A 24,215-nucleotide genomic window follows, 5' to 3' on the forward strand; every position below is an offset into this window, starting at 1 on the left:
TGCTTACCAAGCCGCCTGTCGTAGCAAGGGGCTTTTTTGGTGCTGCAGTAGGGTAGTCTACTAATATACATAAATTAATTTCTCTCTTTGCTGTCTCGTCAAAGCCAACAGGAAAACAAGACGTTTTCTGAAGCACGGGCTTCAAGCAGACAAAACATCTTGCTGAACTCTTGAACAAGCTACTGAGCCACCATTTTATTAGACAGCAAAGAAGCCTGCATCATTCTCGGCTTCAATGTTGCCTCCACAACACTGTTTTCTATGCCGGCTTAGTCAGAATTGAAACGAGACTTGAATTGGCCACTGTTCACTTCATGATCAATTCAGCCGTCTATGGTTGAGTATTGGGACCTGTCCCTTGTGTAAAACTCTGTGTGCGTCTCGAGAGTGTGGAGTTGACACTAAGGCAGGCGTTCGCAAAGGGACTGTTTACCTTCTTCAAGGGCCTCTTATATTGTAGCACAATAGAAAGCCTGTTATTCAAGATATCTGAACATGCAGTGTTTTCTTTGAGAAGCGAACAGAAATATTGAAGACAGAATTTTTCTGTCTGCATAGTCTCCTCTTAAAACTTCGCATGCATGCCCGCAACAATGATTGCTGATGCACTAATAACGCTGTACCAGTAAGAGTGAGAAACGTGAACTACATAAAGTTTCTGCAGGAATGGTCACTTAGTGTTAAATACTGAAGTTCTGACTCCACTTGCCATCCCCGGCATGCAGTTGGTTCAATAAGTCATCAGCTTTTTTTTTCTTAGTCTCATGTAATCTCACCTGTTTTCTACTGGCACGGTCTGTGTAGTCTGTGTCTTTACATTAACACTACTGCTGAAATCTGAGCCTTTTCTGCGATGGTTAGCAGGTACATTGTACTAAGGTATGCCTGCACTGTTTTGACCACGACGGCATGCTTTTAAAAGGGAAAGCATAAGCGGAAGCCATCATTTATGTATGTTATTCTCTGGCTCTCTTAACGGGCCCCACACCAGGCTTGGACATTCGAACAGACCAGTGCAGCATGTAGATTGCAGTATGAAATTACTGCGTGTTGCAAAAACAGTCAGAATTTCAAACAGAAGGCTGCACGCCCTTTCTCTAAAGTGAGCCGCACCTTGAGAGAGTCGAGGTCACACACACACAAAAATGCTTCTATGCAAGATGCACTGCTTGTAACGTCACCGACACCACCATAGTACTTCGGTTAATCATCCAATGCAGGATGTGCAATGCTGACTGGAAGCTCGGCAAGGAAAAGGAAGAGAATAAAAAAAAAATTTTTTTAAATGCTGTCAGCATGATGCAGGCCTTCGGCCTTGGTTTAGGAGAAGGCACGGAAGGAAGGGGCCCCTTGCAAATGCCAGTCGACACAAAGGGGGACAGTGTCTCTATTGGCAATGATGCTCGCCTTCTTGCGGCATGATAAGACAGTTTAATCTTTTAGAATTATATTCTTTGTGCGAAAATGCTCTTTAGATGGTGGCATACAACTTCCATTGCATAACCAAAATTTGCAATGGTGCCTAGTGAGGGCGCTCTTAAGGGGGAGCAAAACCACCAAGTTATAACTCAGTACAGTGCGTGTTTTGTTTCTTGCATTCGTTGGCCGTCTGTAAGCTGTGTGGTAAAACTGTTGCCTGTCCCACTTCCTACCAGGAGGAGCATAGGCGGCTCGTGGAGTACCTGCGAAGCCTTGCAGGCCAGCTGTGCAACAAGTACGACTTCAGCAACATGACAGCGGCGGAATTGACGCATGGCATCAGTGAGATGGTGGACCACATTTTGCGTGAATATGAGCTACTTCGTAGCAAACACCAATCCCTATGGAAGGAAAGGTAAATATGGGATCAGCCTAATATTACATAGCCTTCTAAAGAGGAGATACTGAAGAGTAATACCAAATCAGCTTAACCTGATAAAATATTCTGTTGAAGCTGTATTTTTGTTGCCGTTGAACCCGACTACATTGTACTTGCGCACATGGAATTTTCACTTATATGCTACAATTTTAGAACACTGCAATGTTACAACGAAAATATATAACAAAAAGTGTGGTTACATCGAGCACAAATAGCTGCCACTGCCGACTTGTGCAAGATTTGCTTGTGTAAGATTGCAGGCTCGCAAAAAAAAAAAAAAGGGAGAAGGAATAAATTTGTGAAAACACAAAACCCTAAAGTATAAATTTTATGCTATTTAACACCTAGAGTATTTAGTTAAAATGATGAATGAAGCATTTTTGTGCCTTTCTTGCCTCGAGTATTCACGCCCCAGGTTTGTAATGGTTGCAATAAATGCATTGTTCTATATAAGTACTTGTTCAATAGCAACTGATTCATTTTAAGCTCGGAAAAGGAGTAGTAAATGTGCCCTGTACATGTAAACAAGCGCAAAAGCCATGCAGAGCTGCTCTTTCTACTTTTGTCAGTTGCACAATGAAGCTAAGGAGCAGATGACGGGCAGCGTTGTGGAAGGCACGGGGTTATATTTCTGTCGCTATCCGTCATGCACTGTAGCACATGGGAGCTCTACTAAAGCAGTCATCAAAATACTGTCTTTATTTATGCCGAGAATTGCGCGTTTCAGAAGCGCGATTTCTTGAGTGAGTGAGTGAGTGACGAAACTTTGTTCTGAACGCCTGCAGAACGGTTAGCCTTCCCCTGTTAGGGAGGCGTTACCGTAACGCGGCCATGACGTCTTCGCGCCGTGTGGCGCCTCTACTTCGGCCGCGGCCGCACTATTCCCTTTGGTCGACCGCGCCTGCCCCTCCTTTGGGGTGGCAGCCTCCCTCCGGTTTCGCTCGGTCGTTGCCTTTCGAGGGCCGCCGAGATCTGCTGGACGGCCTGGGTTTGAACATCTTGGTCATAGCATCTCGTTGCGGCCTCGAGCCGCGGCGGGATCGTTGTTAGTGTTGCAGCTTCATGCGGATTCTTAGCACAGTCCCAAAGGATGTGAGCTGCAGTGGCTCTTTCCTTTCGGCACACACAACACAGATCACTTTCATAAACACTTGGACACACGTGTCTCATCAGCACCGGGGTGAATAACGACCCCGTTTGAAGTTGTCGGTATAAAACCGCCTCCTTACGGGCCAAGCCCGGATGAGGTGGCGGCATAGTCCTTCGCTCTAGTCGGTACCATTTCACAATTTCATTGTAGGAAGTCATTTTGTCCTTGGTTTCCCACCACCACGACGGGTCGGCTGCAGTAGCAGCGGCACGGTTGGTTAGTCCTCGCGCCGCCGCGTTCGCCGTCTCGTTGTGGTTAGCGTTGCCGCGATCCGACACATCACTGCCCATGTGGGCCGGAAACCACTTTATCACCACACACCGACGTTCACTCGCGAGATCGACCGCACGCAACGCACGCGCGGCTTCACCACACACCCTTGCTCTGGCGTAATTTTTCACTGCCGTCCTAGAATCACAGAGCACAGTCGTGCACTCGGGGTCGGCGATGGCCAAAGCAATGGCCACCTCCTCGGCTTGATGCGCCCCTCGAGTCCGCACACTCGCCGCTGTTCTAGTTGCACCGGTCGATGCCCCGACGACTGCAGCGGCGAATGCCTTTCTGTCATGTGGATACTCTGCCGCGTCCACAAACACGGCACCCCTGTCTTTGCCATGGAGATCGATGAGCGCCTTGGCCCTCGCCGCCCGCCGCTCTTTGTGAAACTCGGGGTTCATATTTCTTGGTACTGGACATGCCCGTAGCCGTCTACGAATTGCGTCCGGTACAGGCACCTCTGTATTTTCGGGTCCCATTTCCTTTGGTCCCAGGCCTAGGTGGAGTGGGATTATTTTAGTCGCGGAGGCAATCGGCTGTCGCGTTTCGGTCACCTGGGCGGGGCCTCCCCTATTTTTCTAAAGTTGTATCCGACTATAGGTCGTTATGTACACTGTTATTGCTCATATATCATATTCTATAACCTTTGCATTGGCACCTTGTTGAATAAGTAAGGTAATAACAGATGGTTTGAAAAGAGGTTTATTTGCGGCTCTTTATGCAAAGGCACAGCGACCGGGAACGGCGAGACAGCCCGAAGCACTGTCCAAAAAGACGCCAGCAATCAACAGTGTGAGCTGAGCCGAGCCGCATGTTGGCGACCTTACCTTACCGTTGAGCAATATATGGGCGATAGGGCCTTAGTCAGGCAATGTTCTACCTTTAGCCTTGCCATCCAAGACCTTCACTGCGTCTAAATCAATGCTAATAAATAAATATTTACTGCTCCCAGAGCTGCTCCAAAACTTCCTTGGCCACTTTCATCCCTGTGTTTGTGTTTGAGTTTCTGCATAACAGAATTACGTTTTCTAGTATATTTAAATTACAGTCTGATGCTATCATGTGCTGGTGGTGTGTAAGTTGTACTTTTCAGGTTTTTTGATGCATTTTACTTTGAGAAATTCAATTAGTTGAATAGTGAACTTATGTTAGGCAGAGGGCCGACATGAATAAGGATGTATGCTATCCTAACAGTACCGCTACCCCACCTACGGGCCGTGCCACTCAGACAGACCTCAAATGGCAGCTGGAAAAGGGCTTTGTCTTTCTGTTCGCACGTAACAGATTTGTTTTCTCATATATTTGAATGACAATCTGAACCTATCATGTCTGAAGGCTGTGTTTAAGTCATACTTTTCACACTTTGTGATGCAATTTACTTTTAAACATTCATTTAGTTCAGTAATGCACTTTCGCTTGGCGGAGTGAGGATGTATGCTCTGCTTCTACACACACGAGTGCACGCGTGACGTACATTGCTTGTGGTGGTGCTGCTTGTGTAATGTCGTCGTTGGTTGTGCTTGCTTACCGTCGGCATCAGCTCCACTATAGATCTACTTTCACAGGGTGGAATGGAGGCGGAAATTCTTTTACATGGGACATGGAGGCTGGAAAACATGTCACACAATCACAGTTTGGCAATGTACTGAATGTTGGTGCCAAAAAATGGAGTTTTGCGAGAATGTATTAACCAATAAAACGGAAGAGTAGCTGTATTGTCATATTTTGCGTTCTCTATCACGCACGTTGACGCTGGGAAATTGTATGAAACGCGACTGTGTCAACGAGGTCCTACTGCATATTTTATTTAGAGTTGTTGAACTTCGCTGAATGTAGTCGAATGCAGCCAGATGCATGCAAAGTATTGTAGGCTGCTGAGCGTAGAAAAGAGCCTGTGTATGTGGCCTAGCAACCTCGTCAAGTGGCCACTGCACCAGGAACTACAATGACCTGCATTTTTCTTCTAAAGGGGCACCGAACAGAAAACTTATTTGAGGGGTATTAGTAAATTGTACTTGTACAACGTCAAAATAAAGCCACTGTTATCATGAAGGGAGGCCTGCTCAGTGAGAAACGACACAAGAATGAACGATGGCTGGCGATGCTGGGCCTTCTGCACCAGCTCTCCCAGACATCGTATATGTCGATGACATCTGCTCAGGTCTGGGTAATCTCTTCTCAGTAAGGATGGGCTGCGCACCTATTTATGCGTATTTACATTGTGTGTTTGTGCATAAACAAGGCCAGTGTCACTGCCAAGTGTTTCTTTGAATGATCTGGACAATAAAATGCAATCTTGCCTCGAAGCTTGAGGAAGACAAAAGCAGCAGCAAGCGTGATTACGTTTCTTTTGGGTTCAAAGAAAAACATCCACAGTTTTTTCCAAAATGTAAAGCATCGATTGCGATAGCAGATTAGTAGACAGCCATACAAAGTAACGATAGTAGTTTTATTGGCCGTTTGAACTTTTAAAACATTACTAACTAAATTAACAAGCATGCTGTCACGCGTGCACAGGCAAACATATATGTACTCATCTCTCTCGATGAGCATGGACACTCGCTGTCGAAATACTGGCGGGAGGAAGAACAGCAGCAACAGCAGTGAGCGAATTGACCTTTGTGCTGCCTCTCGCTATAGAGTGAACTGAGAGGCGAGAACACAGTGCACACAAAGCTATCAGCACTCGGTGCACCTAGACTCTGTACGCCTCACAGATGGCTTTCCAGATTGTCCCCGCGTGGCTGTGCTCAGCCGTGCCATACGCAGCCATCGCTGGAGTGGAACCTCCCCTCCTAGTGCCTTGTGGGCAATAGAACACAGCGGACTTCCTCCCCTGTGCGTGCGAGGTCAAGCCAGCACGCTTTCACTTGCACCTGCAACATACTGCGTGGGGCCACGATGTTATCGCCCCTTTGAGCATTGTATGGAACATCACGGTGACGCTGATGACGACGGTGGAAATGTGCCTCGGGTGTTCCTATATTTGCTCCCACAGTAACACTTAAGTCGCTGTGCATTTATGTCTTGTCTTGCTGTGATGCTGATTAAAACTGGTTCTCGTGGCCTTTTTCTCTTCCTTCTTTTTTATCCCCAGCTGTACAACTTCTCAACAACATGGGATTTCAAATTGTTTTGCAGGGAATCCTGGGACCAGACAAAAGTCAACGCTTTGTCAGCGGAAAGAGGTACTTTCCAAAGGGTTCATTTGTGCTAGCTATACTTCTGCCATGGAAATATGAGGCACAAGGCCTCTCTTTGTTACTTTTACTCAACCTTTGTGAAAGCTTTACTATGGCTTTAATTTGGATATCAGGTGTTCATCCAAGTGCAACAACTTCAAGGCTTTAAATTCAGATTCTATTTATTTGCGATATGTTGCTCAACTTGCTAAAGCTTTGTAAATCTGAAAACCCAAACAAGGGTGATACCTTATGCCTTATAACGGTCTTAATTAGGGTAAGTAAGGTTTCAGGCAAAAATACTTTTTTGTCCCTGTTTCTTGAGGACACCTTGTAATTACTATCGAAGCCCACTGAATCGGAGTTCTCGAAAAGTAGCTGGCTTTTGTGCCAGTCGTATCGGAAAATGAGATGCCAGCAACACTGACAGTTCGCAGGCCATGTCACGCGTGCACGCATGCACACGTGTACACCACCCAAACACGGACGGACAGACATGGCCATGAGTGCGCATCGACTGCCACATGAGTATACTCGGAGGGGGCACAGCACCTTAACTCTCTCGTTACCGGGCTGATAGAAATTGGGCAGTTTGATCGACAGGTTTTTTACACGTTGAACATTTCCAGTGCAATTCTTTTACTAGCAGTCTCATGCACCGTCGGAAAGGATGGCTGAACTATTGGCCAAATTTTACAATTTTTGGTGGATTGGTGGAGAGGGGAAAAAATCTGAACTTCAACTGGAGGTGTCGTCAAAACTAGGCTCCAGTGCTCATAGCACGTACTCAATAAAATGACAGAAAATTAGCGCTTTGGTTGACTTGGCAACATAATTTTTGAAAGGGCCCTGAACCGCTTTATATAGAAGTGGTGAAATGCATTTTAAGTGAAAATAGGTTCCTTCAGAACTACTTTGGTGCAAAAAGTACTTCAATGCGTTCTGCAGAAGCGGAGTTATCGGCAGTCAAACCTGGCCTCCACAGTGCTCCCGTGCCTTCTTCAATGCTTTGCACTGCGAAGGCTATGGCGCAGTGGGGCATGCCCTTAACACCACCTTCTAAATGTGACCGAGGTGTGTAGTTCAAATTTCATTTTAGATGTTAAAGTAGATGCCACAACTTCCGCCTTGGGTGCCTATGACTTGCTAAACGTAAGCCAAACGCAGTTGTCCTCAGTGAGCCGCAGTGCGCTTAGCCAGTGGACTTGTGGCGGCCGCAGTATCTATGCCATGTAGCCGACTGCAGCCTGATGTCAGCTATCAGCCAGTAGCAGGCGTCTAAGGGCGTGACGAAATAGTGCATCTAGAAGAGCATGAGGACTGGGCCTTCTGTTGAAGAGAGAGTGTTTGAGAGAAAGGTGACTTTGCAATATGCTTGCGTGTTCCACGCACCGTGTACAACAGCAAAACTTGGCTGAGATGTTCGCAGCAGTGTATGCTACCCGTGGACTATGTTATTTCACCAAGCCCGAGGGATGGTTCAGGGCCCATTTCAGGGGCAGCAGCAGTGAAGACACGGACACTTCTGTCAAGTTGCTTAATTTTTTTATCCCTTATCTAGGCTGTGTTAATAATATCTCAAACAACGGTATAGATGCTCATGAGTGTGTAATTCTTTGATAATTGTGTTTGACTACTATCAAGTGCAACTTCGTTTTTCCCACCATGGGTTGCTTTTATCCGTCAGCGTTTCGACAGCATATGTACAAATTAATACGAGCAGTCTTTCCCATACTTTTCAACAATACTTTTCGCTCGCACAAGAAGACACAGTTCTACGGATTGACCTTCGACCAAAGCTTGATGGACAGTCTAATCAGTTACATTTTGAACGCTGCCCGTGCAAGTGCTATCATTCATTACTGTACAGTATTTCGCAACACTACATTACAGTGCTGTACAGGAACTGAACGATGCACGTGGAGGCTCCAGTGCCATTTGAATGTCCACTAGGTTACCTTGCTTGCACAGAAAAGCTGATCGAACGCAATAATCAAGTATGAGGAGGCTTCTGCACGCTCGCTGACCTGACTACCATGCTTCGCGAGCGTAAGCAATGCTGTAGAGAACCAACCAGGTGCCTGCTGCAATGAGCAGAAACAAATGCTCCCTGTACAATAGTAACTCACCCATTTTCACATTCATGAAGCTACTGCATTCCCATATAACATAGGCATTATTATGGCTAGTATTGTTGCTAATAAATCAGTTTTTTTGCATTATCTGACCTGCTTAAATTGGGAGCTAGAAGCCAGGCACAAGATATCGCTATTTCTACTTGTCTCTTTATCAGGCTAGCACTGGTCATGTAGTCATGGGTTTGAATTATGGCAAGGTACACTGTACCATTTCCAAAATTTTGATCGTCCTTATATATTTAATCTATGGGCTGAGAGGCGGTGCCATAGAGGTGTCCGAATAACAAGGCATGTCTGAATTATCAGTTGGCGACTGTTAAGGATCGGGTTTTACCTGATATTGCAAGTGCATTCCCATGCCACAACAGGAATGAGATAACAAATCAGCAGAGCGAGGGTGAATGAAACTCTTGTGGCATTATACAATATCTTCGGTGCCATGTGATTCATTCAATTCTATGGGACGAAAATTTGCAATAGGCTACCCCTGAAAATTAGGGTAGGAAAAAAAACTAAATAGTGCTTGAAAATATTTTGCTTGTAAAATCAGCATTGATAAACAGTTATGTTCACTTGATGTCCGCAGTGTATTTCACTTATGTTGCCTGTTCGACTATTGTAGAGATGCGGGGACAGACATGCCCTCGTACATTTTTGCTGTATATATTTTGTTTTGCACTGCCGTCCTGTTTGATGGACTCATTGTTGTGCCAGTGACTAGTGATAGCAGGCTATACTTTATCCAGCTAGTTTATATCTAGTATCCCTTGTGACTTGTCAATAAAAATTGTTTGATTCATTCACTTATCATTTATTGCCCTCTCACCCATTTAGCTGTTTCATGTTAGTCTTTTACTATGTTGTGTCAGTCTCATTACAGTTTGTGAACTTTTGTCTCATTCAACAAGCCTTTTTTGTTTTGTGTAAGCCAGATGGGCTGCATCATCTGGAGTCACTATGACACCACACATACTCATCACTGTTTCTTTCCTTTTTTTTTCTTTTTCCACACTTTTTTTCTTCTAGACGCGATCATGGCAGATAACGAAGGACTAAGAAGAAAGCTGAAGGACTACGACAACCTCCAGGTGGGCTGGTCTAGCCATACAAGTGCCAGCTTTCTCATTCACTGTAATTGTTTCAGTCACAAATTATGAAAGTGTTCTCAAGGCCTCAGTACTTATGTATTTCTGCTAGAAACATGGTAGTAACCTTGCAGAAAGGAATTTTGGAACTGTACCGCAAATGATTTGATTGTCAGTTAGGCCAGTCATCAGGATTACAAAATTGATTTTATATATATATATATATATATATATATATTGGTCTGCAATAGATGATGCATCATATCATGAGAAGAGCTGAAATACTTGTTACTGTAGTGTCCTAACTGCATTTTTTTCTAATAGGCTACAACAAATTGAAAAAATACGCATTGCAACTTCCACCATACTGGTTCCTTAGCTGACACTGCATGCAGTCAGAAATGATGTCGATCATGAGTAGATATCAGATGCTTAGGCACTAAATCTTGTTTTAGCTGCCTAAACCAGGCACTAAAGCTGCCATTTAAGGCATATATAGGTAGGAATTGTGGGCCTATACATATGTATAGGCTCAAATGAGAATTTACACTGTGCATCTGAGGAACGATAGTTTTCTTAAGGAACACAACCCACTAAAGGCCATTTACGTGAAATTCATTTTCCATAAGACCGAATTAGGCAGATTGCTTAGGTTTCAAGAGTTATCTGAAACCTTATTTGACTAGACAACATGGAAAAAGTTGTGAAAGCAGCGACAAACAAAAAGAAAAAAAAAGCCAACTAAACATTAGTTTAAAAACCCGACATTTCAAAGCCAGACCTGCTCCTCCTTCAGGGGTGAGATGGCATTGGGTGTAGCGCTGCTTATATGCATGTTTGGCGCTATGGCAGGCACGTAGACACTTTTTGTGGACCTTGAGCGTTGAGTGGCGGGAAGAGTTCTTGGCAAGCAGTTGATGTTGCCCAGCCCCTTCTGGACAAGGCAAAAGTCCAAGATGAGCCACCATCATTGGTTGTTTTTTCTCTGCGAGACGACAAGGCCGTCGGTGCTAATTCGGTGATCAAAGGGCACGCAGTGTTCTGACTTAAGGCACATTCACACCGAAAGTGGAGCGTCTAAGCGGACAAGCAGATTTTCAAAGCAGCGAGGCGACGAGCGTCCGCGCCTGTTCAGACCAGCCGCGTTGTCTGGCTATCCGTGCCGCCGGGAAGGCGGGGCATCTCGCAGTATCTTTAGCAATTTCAGGGACGTGCCACCATCTCACGGCACTTTGGGCTTGTACGTGCACTATTGATATTTTTTTTTCGTCGTGGGTTGGCGCGCTCCCGTCCGCCATCTACTTTTGCAAAATGATGAGCTCAGACGAAGAAGACGAGATCGTTGGCATTTTACTTGCCAATTGTATAGTCGCTTTTGGAGATTTGTTACAGCGCAACACAAGGACGAAAGAAGGTATAAAGCGACGACACGGCGCTGTGTCGTTGTTTTATACCTCCTTTTGTCCTTGTCTTGTGTTGCGCTGTAACAAACCTTACTATAAATCCCAACCAACTGGCCCAACTTGCCGTTTTGACGCTTTTCAAGAACAGAAGCGAAAAGCCCAGAGAAAGACATTCGTTCACATTCGTTCACCAGCGCTTCAGCTGTGTCGGGTTCTGATTGGCTGCGGCCAAAGCGGCCAACTTGTCCGCACGGAAAAAATTGGTCCGGGCGCAATCTGGCCAAGCGGCCATGCATTTTCCGCAAAGCGGAAAATCCGCGGCCGCTTGGCCGGATCCGCTTGTCCGCTTGTCCGCTCCGCCTTCGGTGTGAACGTGCCTTTAGCACTGCATTCTCCGTTTAGGTGGCGAAGGTCATTCTTGTGTTCATGAACTCTTTCCGTGAAGTTTTGAGTATCGCCAATATACAGTGCGGGGCATTCGGTGCAGGTACCCTTGTGCACAATGTCCTGCGCTTTTTTTGTTAGGAACACGGTCTTCTGGACGAGGGAGGAGGCTGCCAACCGTGGGCAGACGCTTGTGAGCCATGTCAACGACCGCCTGTCATGGCACACGGGCTAATGTCTCACTGATGCCTCGTGCCTAGGCACACTGAATACTGCCTTTGTGTAACCATTCATCCTAAGGTCACAGATTACTGTGTTTTCTCCCTTCTGGAGGTGCGGAAACGAGCAAATTCTTTCGAATCTCTTGTTGAGGCTTCGGAAACTACATAAAGCTTGTGACAGGTGGGTTGAATAAAATAAAGATATTGTTATACATGTGTTGGTTTTTTTTAGTACGGAAGAGGACAGGTTCAGTCTATCTCTTTTTGGCGAGGATGTTTGAGAAAGGATGAGAACGAGAATTTTCACATTCCACTGTAAACCGTACGGTATAGCAGGCTATATGGAGTTCACGTGCACAAGCAAATTGTTCACCTCGGGTGAACCTTCACCTTGCAAAAAAGTTGACCACGTAGCGCACAAGCATTTGTAAAAGTGGAAGGCACCCGCTTTTCAACGTCCTCCATGGCTACAGTGACGGAGATTGTGGCACCGACAGCAGTTCCGCTAGTCTGTCTGCAGAACTGGCTGTTTAAAGCGAAGTAAACGCTTGAAAGGCAGAAGGCCAGTAACCGACAGATGTGATTAATAGAAAGAGGGGGGCTTGGTCTTTCAGTATGGGGTCACGCTCGAGCGCACCACGTGCCAAGGAAAGTGTGAGGGGCATTGGCACACTATTATGGACAGTGAAACAGCATCACAGAACACTAGGCAGTTGTTCTCGTTGGGACTCGCATTGGACCCGTTTTCACGAAGGTCCCTGAATGGCAAATGTAGGCTTCCGTTTTTCCTGTGAGAAGAGAGATTATATTACGAATATAGGTTGACAAAGCTCTTCGGTGGTAAAACGTGAAATCTACTATGGGCCGTAGAGGAATTCCTGTTTTTTGAATCTTTGGGAGGCTGTCAAACCTAGGGGCGTGGCTGTTTATGCGTGTCGACCATAAGTAAAAGGTATTGAATTATGAATGTTGCTTGAAAATTCAGTTGGTCCCAACCAGGCAGATATCTGCCGAATGTTTACCTTTGATTCTAGGAGTGACGAACAAGCACCACCTGGAGATCTTTCAAATTCCATGTTCTGGCTTTTTTCACCGAATGTTTATTCATTTATTTATTAATACCTCAAGGGTCCAAAATAGCACTTTATATGAGGGGTTGGCACATAAAAGGCGGGATTGATGGTGATAAAATTAGAAAGATGAGTCGGAACACTCAATGGCAGATCTAAACCATGCTCTATTGCCGATGAGTGCAGTTTTTCTGGGAAGGCCATTCTAGTCTCTGGCAGTTCGGATGAAGAATGACTGCAGGAACATAGCGGTGCGGGCTTGAAGGGGATTACCGAGTTCGGATGGCCTGTTCGAGGAACACTATATACTATACACGATGAGCCAGCTGGACCAGCTGGCTGTCGCGAGGTATGGAATAAAAAAAAAACCTGTGATAGAGGCATAGGCAAGAGAGGCGACGACGAGAGGCAAGAGCCTATAGGTCTAGTTTAGATTTTAGTGATGAAACGCTAGTGTGATATGAGTAATCTGAAAGAATAAATGTAGCAGCACGGTTCTGAACACTTTCATAGGCTTTAGTGAGATTAGTTTGGTAAGGGCATTTTGGTAAGCTTGGTAAGGTAAGCATTTTATAGGTAACTGATTTCATGGGGGGTCGTGCCATGAAGAGATCACGGCGAAGATAACCAAGAATTTTGTTAGCTGAGGTAATTATGTGGCTTACATGTTTTGTCAGAGACAAATCTTTGGATAGGTAAATTCCTAAGTACTTGACGAGTCGGTAGTAGATATAGTGCAGTTAATCTTGTAGGCAGGGGGATGTAGTTAGGTCGATGATGGCATGAAATATGCACAGTCTTACTAATGTTTAGAGACATGATTCATGTAGCACACCAGTCTTAAATATAAAAGAGGTCCTCTTGAAGAGTAGAGACGTCAGCAACGATATTGATAGGGTGGTATAGGACACAATTATCAGCGAAAAGACGTATTGCAGGGGTTACAGTGAATGGCAGGTCATTAATGTAGATTAAAAATAGGAGTGGCCCAAGAACAGTGCCCTGAGGTACACCAGATGGAACAGAGGAAACGGAAGATGTAAGGTTGTTAGCATATACAAACTGTTTTCGGTTAGTTAAAAAACACTGTATCCTGTTAAAAACAAGTTAAGGAGTTAAGAATGTTACAAGAATGTTAGTTTGCATGCAGAAAAGGAATGCTCAACGCTCATCAAAGTTTGCACATACCGGCACATCGTAACATTAGATGATCCAATGCCCTTTAGAATTGCAGAGTGTTCACTGGCCAGAACCTTTGACAGTTCTTTCAGTACTGACAACCCAGAATTTTTTATCCATAACAAATTGCAGTTTCAATCTAACTCTATCCACAACAGGTCGTTTGGGGAGTGTGGCAAACCTCTCCTAAACGTTCGAAATACCCCCCCCCCCCCCTGCCCCCCTACTCGGGGTTGCTGTAGCACCTGGGCATTCAAGTTTCCAGATGATGTCACCTAAAAAGGGGGAGGTGAGCATGCAAGTACACCAAGTGCTCATCAAGTGCTCTTTAAGTGCATTGTCACATAGAGCAGTTCGAGCACTTTTCACAGCAGTGCTGTAGTTTGCAGCAACGCTGTTAATAACACCCTTTATGCCAGCAGAGCGTTGATTTAATATTCAGCTGGGCCTTCAGCAAAGTTCCACAGCAGGTAGTAGTAACATGATATGCAAAATGAAGCTTGGACAAAACATGGAAAAGGGCAGTTTTAGGCTCTGAAAATTCATTATAGGCATCAACATCAAAATAGGCATTTATAAGCACTGTAAAAGTACTGCCACTAATAGGTTTCTGGACCCATGGTTTGTAGATATAAGTTAAATGGGCACCATAAGGACATAAAGAAAATGATGCTATTTCAACTTAAGTTCCAGTTTCTAATGGTGAGATTGAAAAAAAAAAAGAAACGATTGTTAGTTGGAGTACCCTGACAAACTCGGTTAATTCAATGGACGAAGGAGGTTAAAAAGTAGCTCTAACTTCAAAAAGTTTTTTGGAGCATGAATCTTGCAGAAAAAAAGTTTCCTCAACACCGACACCTACGCCCTAGAATAAGAACAGTGCAGTGTGGGCACTGCTGTGGCAACCACGAGTTTGAACCTTACTTGTGGGGCAACAAGAAAATTTATGTTTCCATGGTTTCTGCTTTCCGAAAAAGCCTTGCAGTTGAATGTATTAGTGTACCATGTTACTCGAATTAAATGTATTTTTGCACCACAAGGATGTTTGTACACAAATATTTGATTAGATTAACCTCAAATCAGTGAGGCTACTTTACTCTTGATGTGCGTGATGTGATGTGTGTCATCAAACGATTGTGACGTGTGATGTGCTGTGTACCTGTATGACTGCCAGTAATCGTTCTTGCGTTCTTTCTAGTGCTGTGTTTACTTTATTTATTTGTGGTTAACCTCAACTGATCTGCACTTTTTGTTGTACTTGTCCTATTGCCTCCCAACCCTACACTGTAATCTCATAATTTGGCATTGTAGATATGTGAAAAATATAAAGGCAAAATCCACTGACCATTTGAAAGAACGTGCACCCAAATCTGTTAATAAATGCTGAGATAGCCCTGCTGCTTCACAAATGCATATCTGCCTGCACTGGTCCCTGCCGCACCATTGTGGAAGCTGACATGTGCAGTCAGCAGAAGCAATGCTCCGTTGTAAAATGCTACAACCTAATTCTGGCATAGGCAGTGCGTAAAGAGCACAAGAAAGCGACCCGCAGTGGAGCAGTCAAACACACCTCGTTTTGAGCAGCGTTACTCAAATCCTCTGCCACAGAACAAGAAAACTTGCTCTAAGTTGACCATTTGAAGTCGGTCCTCTATGTGATTACTTGCAGGACGAATGCCGAGCCCTCACCGACGGACTTGATAATTTCGTGGCCCTTACAGCCGAAAAGGACAGAGAGCTGGCCATTGCCCAAGAACAGATCACATCTTTGAAGTTTGTGATTTATCATAGCTTTGTAGCAGTGATCGTTCAACAGTGGGCTAACCGGGTGTGTCTCTGGTGCTGTTTCAACAAGGGAATTTGTCATCAGGGCAGCAACTGCTCGGCTGCAATTCAGAACTAAGGCCACCACATAAACCTTGTCAGCCTATACATCAAAGTCCTTTACTGTTTCTTTTTCTTTTTTTTTTGTAATGTCAACCTTACTTCTTGGAAGGATGTGAGGCACAATCTCCATATGCCTTACTACCCTAATTCCTCCTTTTGAACACATTCCAGCTATCTAACTTAAGCTGCTCGCCTATGGGGTGAGAGTGAGCTACATATACACAGTGCTGCAGCTAACTTCTCCCAAGCCTTTAAAAAAAACCCCGAAAAATCTGCATATGCAATATGCAAATGCAACCAGTTTGGTACTATAGTTAAGTATCCTCTTCAGCAACTGGAAAAAAAAAAAAGAAATGTATGAGTATAAGTCAGTCACTAACATAATTAGCCAATTGTATCGACTGAAACACAATACCTTCAAAGAAAAAGTTGAAGAGTGTATTGAGAAATGTCCAGTTTCATTCTTTACATGAAGATTGCCGCTGTGGTTTTATGTTTTTTTTACGGTGCTCCAAAGAAAGGGTGTGAAATCTGAAAATTTACCAGGTGACTAGGCACTTGCTTTCAGTGACTCAGTGCCCCCCCCCCCCCCCCCCCTTGTGAATGTCCTTAATCAATTATCAGTGTTTCATGCAGAGAGGATGTATGAATAAGCCACAAATGAAAATGGCAGTTGCGGTGTGGCAGCCGCAAGTCATCTTGACAGTGTTGCCATCCATTACTAAACCATCCTTGCCCTTGACGCAGTCTGTTGACAGCAAAACAGCTGACAGAGCCTGAAGAGTATTTATTTGCTATTTATCTATCTCTACTGCAGTTCCATTTGCTTCCGCAAACAAATTATCCTGGAAAAGTGGCAGCGAAAACTGCTAGCTTTGACCCATCTTTGCTGCTTACGACCTACTCATGTATCACGTCTTTGTGTACTGATGACCATTCTTTCCAAGCATGTTCGAGGGCACTAATGTTGCTGCGAGCAAGCACATATGCATATTGAGACTTCATGCACCGTCTTTGGAGCTCATGTTCATGAAAAGTAATGAATTAGATATTTATGAATACTCTCTACAACATCTCCTTTGAATGTTTTGTGGTTGAGTCTATGCTTCAAACGTTATTAAATTTTTTTGAATAATGACCTAGGCTCATATAAAAACATGTGTTGCTCGTGAGGATAGTCAACAATGCTGAGTTTGTGCATTCGTGTTTACCACACCTAGCTTATTTAAGGCTTGGCACAAGAAAGCTAAAGTTTACTATATAAACAGTGCATGAAAGATAAGTTGTTGCCCTAATGAAAACAGGTCCCCTTGTTGGAACATCTGCTCGAGTCACAACCCTTGTTTGCAAACTGGTGATATCACTGGAAATCTCTGTCTTGCTGTGAATACTAACCTTCTGTCTTGTTTTGTTAGTCCGTTTAGTGAAAGTATAGTGAAACCTCGTTAAACCGTACTTGGCCGGAGCTCGGAAAAAGTACATACTAAACGGTAGTACTCCTTAACCGAAATAGCGCGAGATCGTCCACTTACCTGTCAAGTATGGAACTATGAGAAAGTGTGATGAAAAGGCAGAAAACATGTAGTATTTATTCACTTCATGCAACAAAAGTATGGTATTTTCATTTGATACCGCGACGAGCTAGCAACGACGACGGTGGCGTCTTCTCTTCTCTTCTCCCCTCTTCTCGGCAAACACCCGCAAGAGGCTGACATAACGCTCAGCATCTGCCATTGTTGGACCTGAATTGCCCCTGCTGTCACTTTCTGTGTTATTCTCATCACTGTCGTTAGGTAACACTTCAGAAATAACAGAGGCAACAGTGGTGAAAAGTTAAAAGTTGTAGCCGACGTATTTTTTGGGTCGCAGCAGCATTGCCGACCAACTTCTCCTTCGCATTCCAAATGCCACATGCTGTAGTTAACGGTAGATCCCACTTGCGTGCCAGCACCTACTTCTTTGTGCCACGTTAGACAGCACGAACGACGTCCAATTTTTCTTCTATGCTGAGTGCCCGGTTTTTGCCCTAGCCTGTGCACCACCACAACATGGGCCACAACGCTCCAACTTTGGCACGGTGCCTATGACGGCGCCAAAATGTTGTAGATGTTGATGTGGCTTCACCCTTCCAAGCGCCCTCTGCGTATGTGTTTGGAGAGGCCGTTGCAATCTCTGAAGCTCGTTCAGCCGGGCCGACATACCACCCTGATTTTGCGACGAAAAGTGAAAATGCTACCTGTTTACCGAAACCTACACAATAAGCTGGTACTGTTTATGTGGATACAAAACGCACTATGTCCTATGGCCGCTGAGTCAGAGATTTGACTTTACTACTTTTAAAACGCAACTGCTATTTTAGCGGGTACGGTTTAACGACGTTTTACTCTGCTCGTTTTGCTCTGAGGTGCCTGTTTCTAACATTTTGTGCTGGAAATACAGCCTTGCCTGGGGCTCTGTCTTGCATGGCCTGATTGAGCAGGTTCTAAAACAAGATTGCTGAAGTGGCAGCCCCCTACAACTCCTTGCCAGCTGAAGTAAAGCCGGCGCTTGCCCATACTTCACTTCTAATAGAAAGCCACGCTAGCTGGAGTGTGCTCACAGCTCAGTCGCATTTCATTTTCAGTTCAGGCAACTTTCGTATTAGAATACTGTGCCAGAGGTGGTCCCAGAGCATAGAGGTGTATGGGGGTATCCAATCCATGAAAGAAGGTATATTACATTTTAAAAGCAGCAAAGAAAAAAATACAAACTTCAAGTACGCACACTAGCATCGGAAGAGAATAATGTTACCATGGAGGAAAGAAACGTAATAGGAGAGGCACTGGCATCACATTTTTGCAGCCTGAAAGGCAGCCCTGTTGGTGGGCAATCTCCCTTTGTGCCTCCAATCAGCTTGCCAGAGCAGATGGGTGCAAGCTTTGAACTTGCATTGCTAGGAGCCTCTGGAAGTGTGTGCTGCCGACGCGCGTCAGTACAAAGCCTACGAAACTTCTGTAACAGTTAAATGAAGCAGACGTGCTCCTGTGTTTTTCCATGGCACGTTGAAGAAGACGACAAAGATCCACACCATGATTACTTGAGTGTCTCTGTTGCTGGCTGACACTCAGACTGAGGGCCCCTAAACACAACTTTCAAGCTTACGCCATACACCACGCTCTAAAGTCAGCTTGCCTCGTGAACAGAGTGTGTAGCGTAGAAGACACAGGTGAAAAAATCTTACCTCGCTTTTGTGAGGCTGAAAGCAGCAGGGAGAGCGTCGGGAGTGCAGTTGCTGTGGCAGCATTGACATTTGGGGTAGCAGTCCCAGTGATGCCGCCACACTTTCCCCGACATGTCCGTGCAGTCCGGGACCTCGCCTACGCTTTCCATTCCTCCATGATTGTTAACAACAAGTATAACCACATAAAACTGCAAACTACATATGTCAGCCATTAGGCAACTCACAAAAGTATATAAAATGATGGCAACACAGCTCGTTATTTCTTGACAAAATGTTTCTTTAGGCAGAGTACTGATTCGTCATCTACCATAAAACTTGACAAGATGTTGAGGTTTTTAATTCTCTAGCCGGTGACACAAAAATGTCGACAAAGATCTGTAAGGCAATGTTAGCCGTCTTAACCCGCACAAAGTGGGAACAGAGTGCTTTCTGTATTCTCCGCTTTGTGCGAATATTGTTACATGCCTGTGGTAAGACTGCGTATCTCCACTCCCACAATTTAGTTTTAAAACCTCCATAGGCCACGTGCCATTCTATTCAGACTGACTTCTGTGATTGGCTGCTATGACTTCTCATCGTGGCCTGCATCGCACGTCTAGTAGCTTGCATGCATCCGTGGAGAAGGCTAGCACTGTAAACAGACAGAAGCAGGCAAACCTGAGGGTATCTGGGCTACTTTATAAACAACATAGACAGTGAATGGAACTGCCAGTGTCGGTTGACTCCTGTCACTTCATTGCCTCTCTGAATTCTTAATTAATGCAGGGTGCCCTAGAGGGGGCAACGGCTGTGCTGTGTTTATTATTTACATTTAGTACAGGAGGTGAAACCCCCTTGTTGAGGGGCAATATGGGTTTCGTGGCATGAACGGAAAGTGAACATGATTGGCGCCGAGTGTGGCTTGTGCTTGGTAATGAACACAACATTAGTATAGGAAGGAACTCATTTCACTTTGGAACCCATAAACACTGGCTCCCATTCGCCTCTCTCTGTGCCGGGCTTCATCACGTGGTATTCAAATTCACTCCTCTGCATTCAATCTGTTACTTTAGCCTGCCTAAATGTGAGGCACCATAAAGGGCCTGAATTGTACACTGATATTTGGGGACAAGCTGTGTGAATGAGGCCCTTCTATTGCATTCCTTGTATTGCACACTGGCATGTAAGCATAAGCTTTTGCTAATGGTGTTGATGGCTGCTTGCATGTGCACACCAGCAGAGCGTCCTTGGCAACGGCTACAGCCTGCAGTTCTGCGGAAGGTTGCCGCCGAGAAGCTGCCGTGATCAATGAGAAAGACAGCATGATAATGGATCTGCGAGAGAAGCTCAAGGTGCGGTTTGAATGCGACAGTTGCTGTATGCTATGGCGATGCATACACAGTTGTAAGACAGACAAACAAAAGAAAACCCTTTGCGGATGTATGTGCCTATCCAAGCGACTTTTACTTTGTGTTGCAAGAATAGAAGCGCCAAGACTCTGCAGTTCACTCCTGTTCATTCACCCTCTGGTAACTTGAATGGACTTGAAGGTTAGAGCGAAAAACCATACATTGCTATGGAAAAGAAAAAAAAAAAACTTGTTCAGTTAAAAGTCGAAAGCATTGCCGCTTCGGTCAATTTGACCCCCAGCAGCACCTTCTCAGGTGCACAACAGTTAGCAAAGCTTGAAAACATAAGAAATTTATTAGACAATGATTTTGCTTCCCATAGGCATGACGCTGCTTTATATACTTCTTTCTTTCTTTAAACCTTTGAGAGGCCAATGCTCCTTCTGTCCAGGAAGCAATCTATAGCTGCTTGTTTCATGTTGTCGCACTGAGGCAGTGCTTAAAGTTGTAAGCGGTCTTCGCCTCACGCTGGTTGAGTTGCACTTCCAAGACTAAAAAACGAGAAGACTGCACAGGCTACTTAAAGCAATAACACAGATTTGAAGTCTTTCATTTTGCTGCTGTTCACTATTTGACCTTTTGGACAATTTGGCCAAATCTTGTAGTCTCGGGAGGGTCGAATTATTGGGAGCCAACTGTGTTCATTATAGCAAACTGGGCAAAATTCTCCTAACGTGTTCGTGCAACATACCCAGCATGTCACCATGACGTTCCTCATGCACATACAATGGGATGTCCCCAGGACACGGAAAGTGTGACCAAACACCGGTGCGAGGGATGTCTGCTGGAGAAATTAGCACATCCCAAGGGTATCCATCTCCTTGCAGTGGCTGTTGAAATGGCACCCACTCAATGTGATTACGCCCACTGGGTTTTGCCAACAATAAATCTAAAGTGCATGTCATCTGTGGCATGACACCCCTCAAAATGTGACGATGCCATTGGAGCAGAATGGTCTATCAATGTTACGTTAACCCTTTACCTCTTGTTGACGAGTATAGTCGTGAAACTTTGTACCAATATAATCAGTGATGATATAGTCATCATAAACGAAAATTTGTCATACAGTAAACCTATGGTGACTATATTTGTCCTATTGCATCTAGTTGCGATTCCCGACACTAGATGGCCACCTTTGCCCATGTTGGGCTATCTGCGGCTCGTCTGTCATTATATTGCCGCCTCTGACAACCCTGCATGAAGCATGGCTGCCTCCTCGAAGCGCGGCAAATGAAAGTGCGTGTGAAGGAAAGTATTTTGACGACTCCTCATTAGACCACAGCTCTGTAGAGTTTTGCTTGGAAACGGAAAGTGATGTGTTTTCATCTGGGGAGTCTGATGACAACTATACTATAAATGGCCTTATGAAACATTGTTCCAGTGCACATTTGGACACGGACGAGGAGAGAAAGACAACACAAACGCCGGTCTTTCTCTCCTCGTCTGTGTCCAAATGTGCACTGGAACAATGTTTCATAATGCTAATCATAACCAAATAGCCCAGCTGTCCATACTTATAAATGGCCTGGAGGACCTTGCGGCTGCCTGTGAGTCTACAATACAAAGACGACCTACTAACTGCTTTAGGAGCTGCGTGCCACATGCTATTCATGTGCATGTTTTTGTAACGTTAGGTTATTGTTTCTTCATATTCCTTTTTTTTCATAGTACTACATCGATCCTTGCAAATGCTTTTGCAAGGCACCAGGGCCATGCAGGGAAGCCTTCTACAACCTATCTCTTTACGCAATTTGTGAAATAAAGGTTGAACTGAAATAATGGCGCCATTTCAGTATTCAGAAAAAAAAAAGCTCTACAAACTAAGCGCAAAAAAAATTTCTGCTAAATTTGGTAGAATTTTTTTCAGTATTTGCCATAGGAAAAGGGTTAAACATTATGAACAATGCATTTTTAGTCTAGAAGTGGAATTTCACTAAAATGGGAAGAAAAATGTTTGAGTGGCATTGCTGCAGATGGCTTTGGATTTATTGTAGATGAAACTGGGGGCTAAGTGTTGCCTTGAAATGTGGCAAAAAACTAAACTTGTGGCAAAGTGCTACCTATGTGCAAACTCTGAGCACGGAAAAGCCCATGGTTTAGCAACAAGAGTCAAGTATACCTCTTACTCCAGGCACATACCCAGGGAGGCAGGGAGTGGGGGGGAAGCCCGGGTCACCCCCCGTCCATGCCACCACTTCTTACACGCAACCAATCTTGAGATTTGACTGCTATTCAGTGGTCAACATTTTGCTGCTTTTTTTACTCCTATTGGATGGCAGTAGTTACCGGCATCTCCTGGGCTGTGAAGACCAGTTTTCTCATTGACTCAGTGCCCACACAATTAACTCGAGGTGCATTCAGTTGTCATAATCTATTGCAACGGTTACGCGTATCGCTGTTGCTTCGGTAGCTCAACCTCCTTTGTTTAGACTGATCGAGGGTCCAGGAAAGAGATTCAGTGCATAGTCAGCTGGTCTGTATAGTCGTGGACCGAGTTCCGGCTGAAGAAAAATGTCAGTTGCGTTTAACTTTTCCATTTGCTTCGTTATTTCTTCGAGTGACGGCTCGCCACGACGCTGGCAGATCCTTGGAACCATGTATCCACGGTATGGGTTAGGTATGGTGGAAAATGAAATTGTGTGAAGCAGCGTCCGTCATCAAACCCTGCAATAGCCGTTAAACCCATAAGCAATATGAATGTCACCCGTTACCTCGACTGGCTTTTACCTAATTGTACAGCAGCTTTCGTGCAAAATTGGCAACAGGAAACAGGAGTCGCTAGGAGTCGAGAAATTAAGCAATCTATTAGTAGAGAGAGCCAAGGCAACAGCCAAAAGAGAAGGGAAAATCGAAAATTAACAAATTTATCGTTGTTTGTGAAAATATTTATGGATCAACATTTTTTTATTCAAAAAGAAGTAGAGAAAATGCCACCAGAAGTGGAGAATGATTCCGTGTGTTTTAAATGCTGCTTCTACAGTTATCAGTTGAGCCGCCTGACGTAGCCACTTCTCTGCTGTGCTTATGTGGGTGGTTTTCTAACCTTCCGCAGTGGGCGCAGTACGTCTAGAATTGTAGGGGACTGGCGGCCATACATCGTTACGCAACTTCCCAAATAACAGTACGAGTCGGTTTTGGTGCTTAGTAGAGCAGTAGACGAGGGATCCAAAAGAACTGTGGTAGTTATATATATATTTCTCTGTAATTCTTCCAAAGCTAATTTAAAAATGCTACTAGAAATCTTTGTTTTGTACTTTCACTTGTTTACTTTTTTCTTGGCAGTGTTCTTCCTGCTCTTCTTTCCTGCGTGAGTCCATTTGATGTGGTTCCTTGTTTGTCAAGTAAGGGAGAGGTGTGTCTCACAAGCATAACTGGGAAATACACACCCTATTTTATTTCTCTTTTGTGGGTTTACGCATCGCTATGGAAAACGGTAGGCGTTACTAACATTTGTACTAGTAAAGGTACCCCCCTCATTTGCATAGAAAAGTTACTTTGGGTTGCCCTCTCCCCCCGCAAGAAAAGTATCCTGGGTGCGTGCCTTTGTCACTCCCATTTATGCAACAGTTGGTGCATGGATGACAGCGAAGCTGTACAAGGCAATTGATGCGTTCTTCTGATGTTCTAGGTATCGGGTATGCCATTGCCCAAAGTCTTTGCTGCAAACGCTTCGCTATAACTGCTGTGATTCCTTCGCTTTGCCCTGAGTATTTTGCAACGCTTCACTACATAAACCTTGACTCTTCTATAGTGCTTGATATGAGTGATCCATGT

General features: G+C 44.6%; 1 protein-coding gene across 4 annotated transcripts in view; it reads left to right on the plus strand.

Moving 5' to 3' along the window:
• Positions 1-24,215, plus strand: part of LOC135910235 (uncharacterized) — a 104,612-nt gene that overhangs the window by 33,887 nt on the left and 46,510 nt on the right. For 2 of the 4 annotated variants that reach the window (XM_065442284.2, XM_065442286.2), the window contains exons 7-11: positions 1,656-1,834; positions 6,426-6,472; positions 9,631-9,692; positions 15,616-15,719; positions 20,270-20,384. In XM_065442284.2, coding sequence (XP_065298356.1) covers positions 1,656-1,834; positions 6,426-6,472; positions 9,631-9,692; positions 15,616-15,719; positions 20,270-20,384 — 507 coding nt within the window. The remainder of the gene's footprint in view (positions 1-1,655; positions 1,835-6,425; positions 6,473-9,630; positions 9,693-15,615; positions 15,720-20,269; positions 20,385-24,215) is intronic. The other 2 variants (XM_065442285.2, XM_065442287.2) reach the window with 2 other exon arrangements.

The sequence above is a fragment of the Dermacentor albipictus genome, chromosome 10 (assembly GCF_038994185.2).
Source record: "Dermacentor albipictus isolate Rhodes 1998 colony chromosome 10, USDA_Dalb.pri_finalv2, whole genome shotgun sequence".
In the NCBI taxonomy this organism is placed as follows: domain Eukaryota; kingdom Metazoa; phylum Arthropoda; class Arachnida; order Ixodida; family Ixodidae; genus Dermacentor; species Dermacentor albipictus.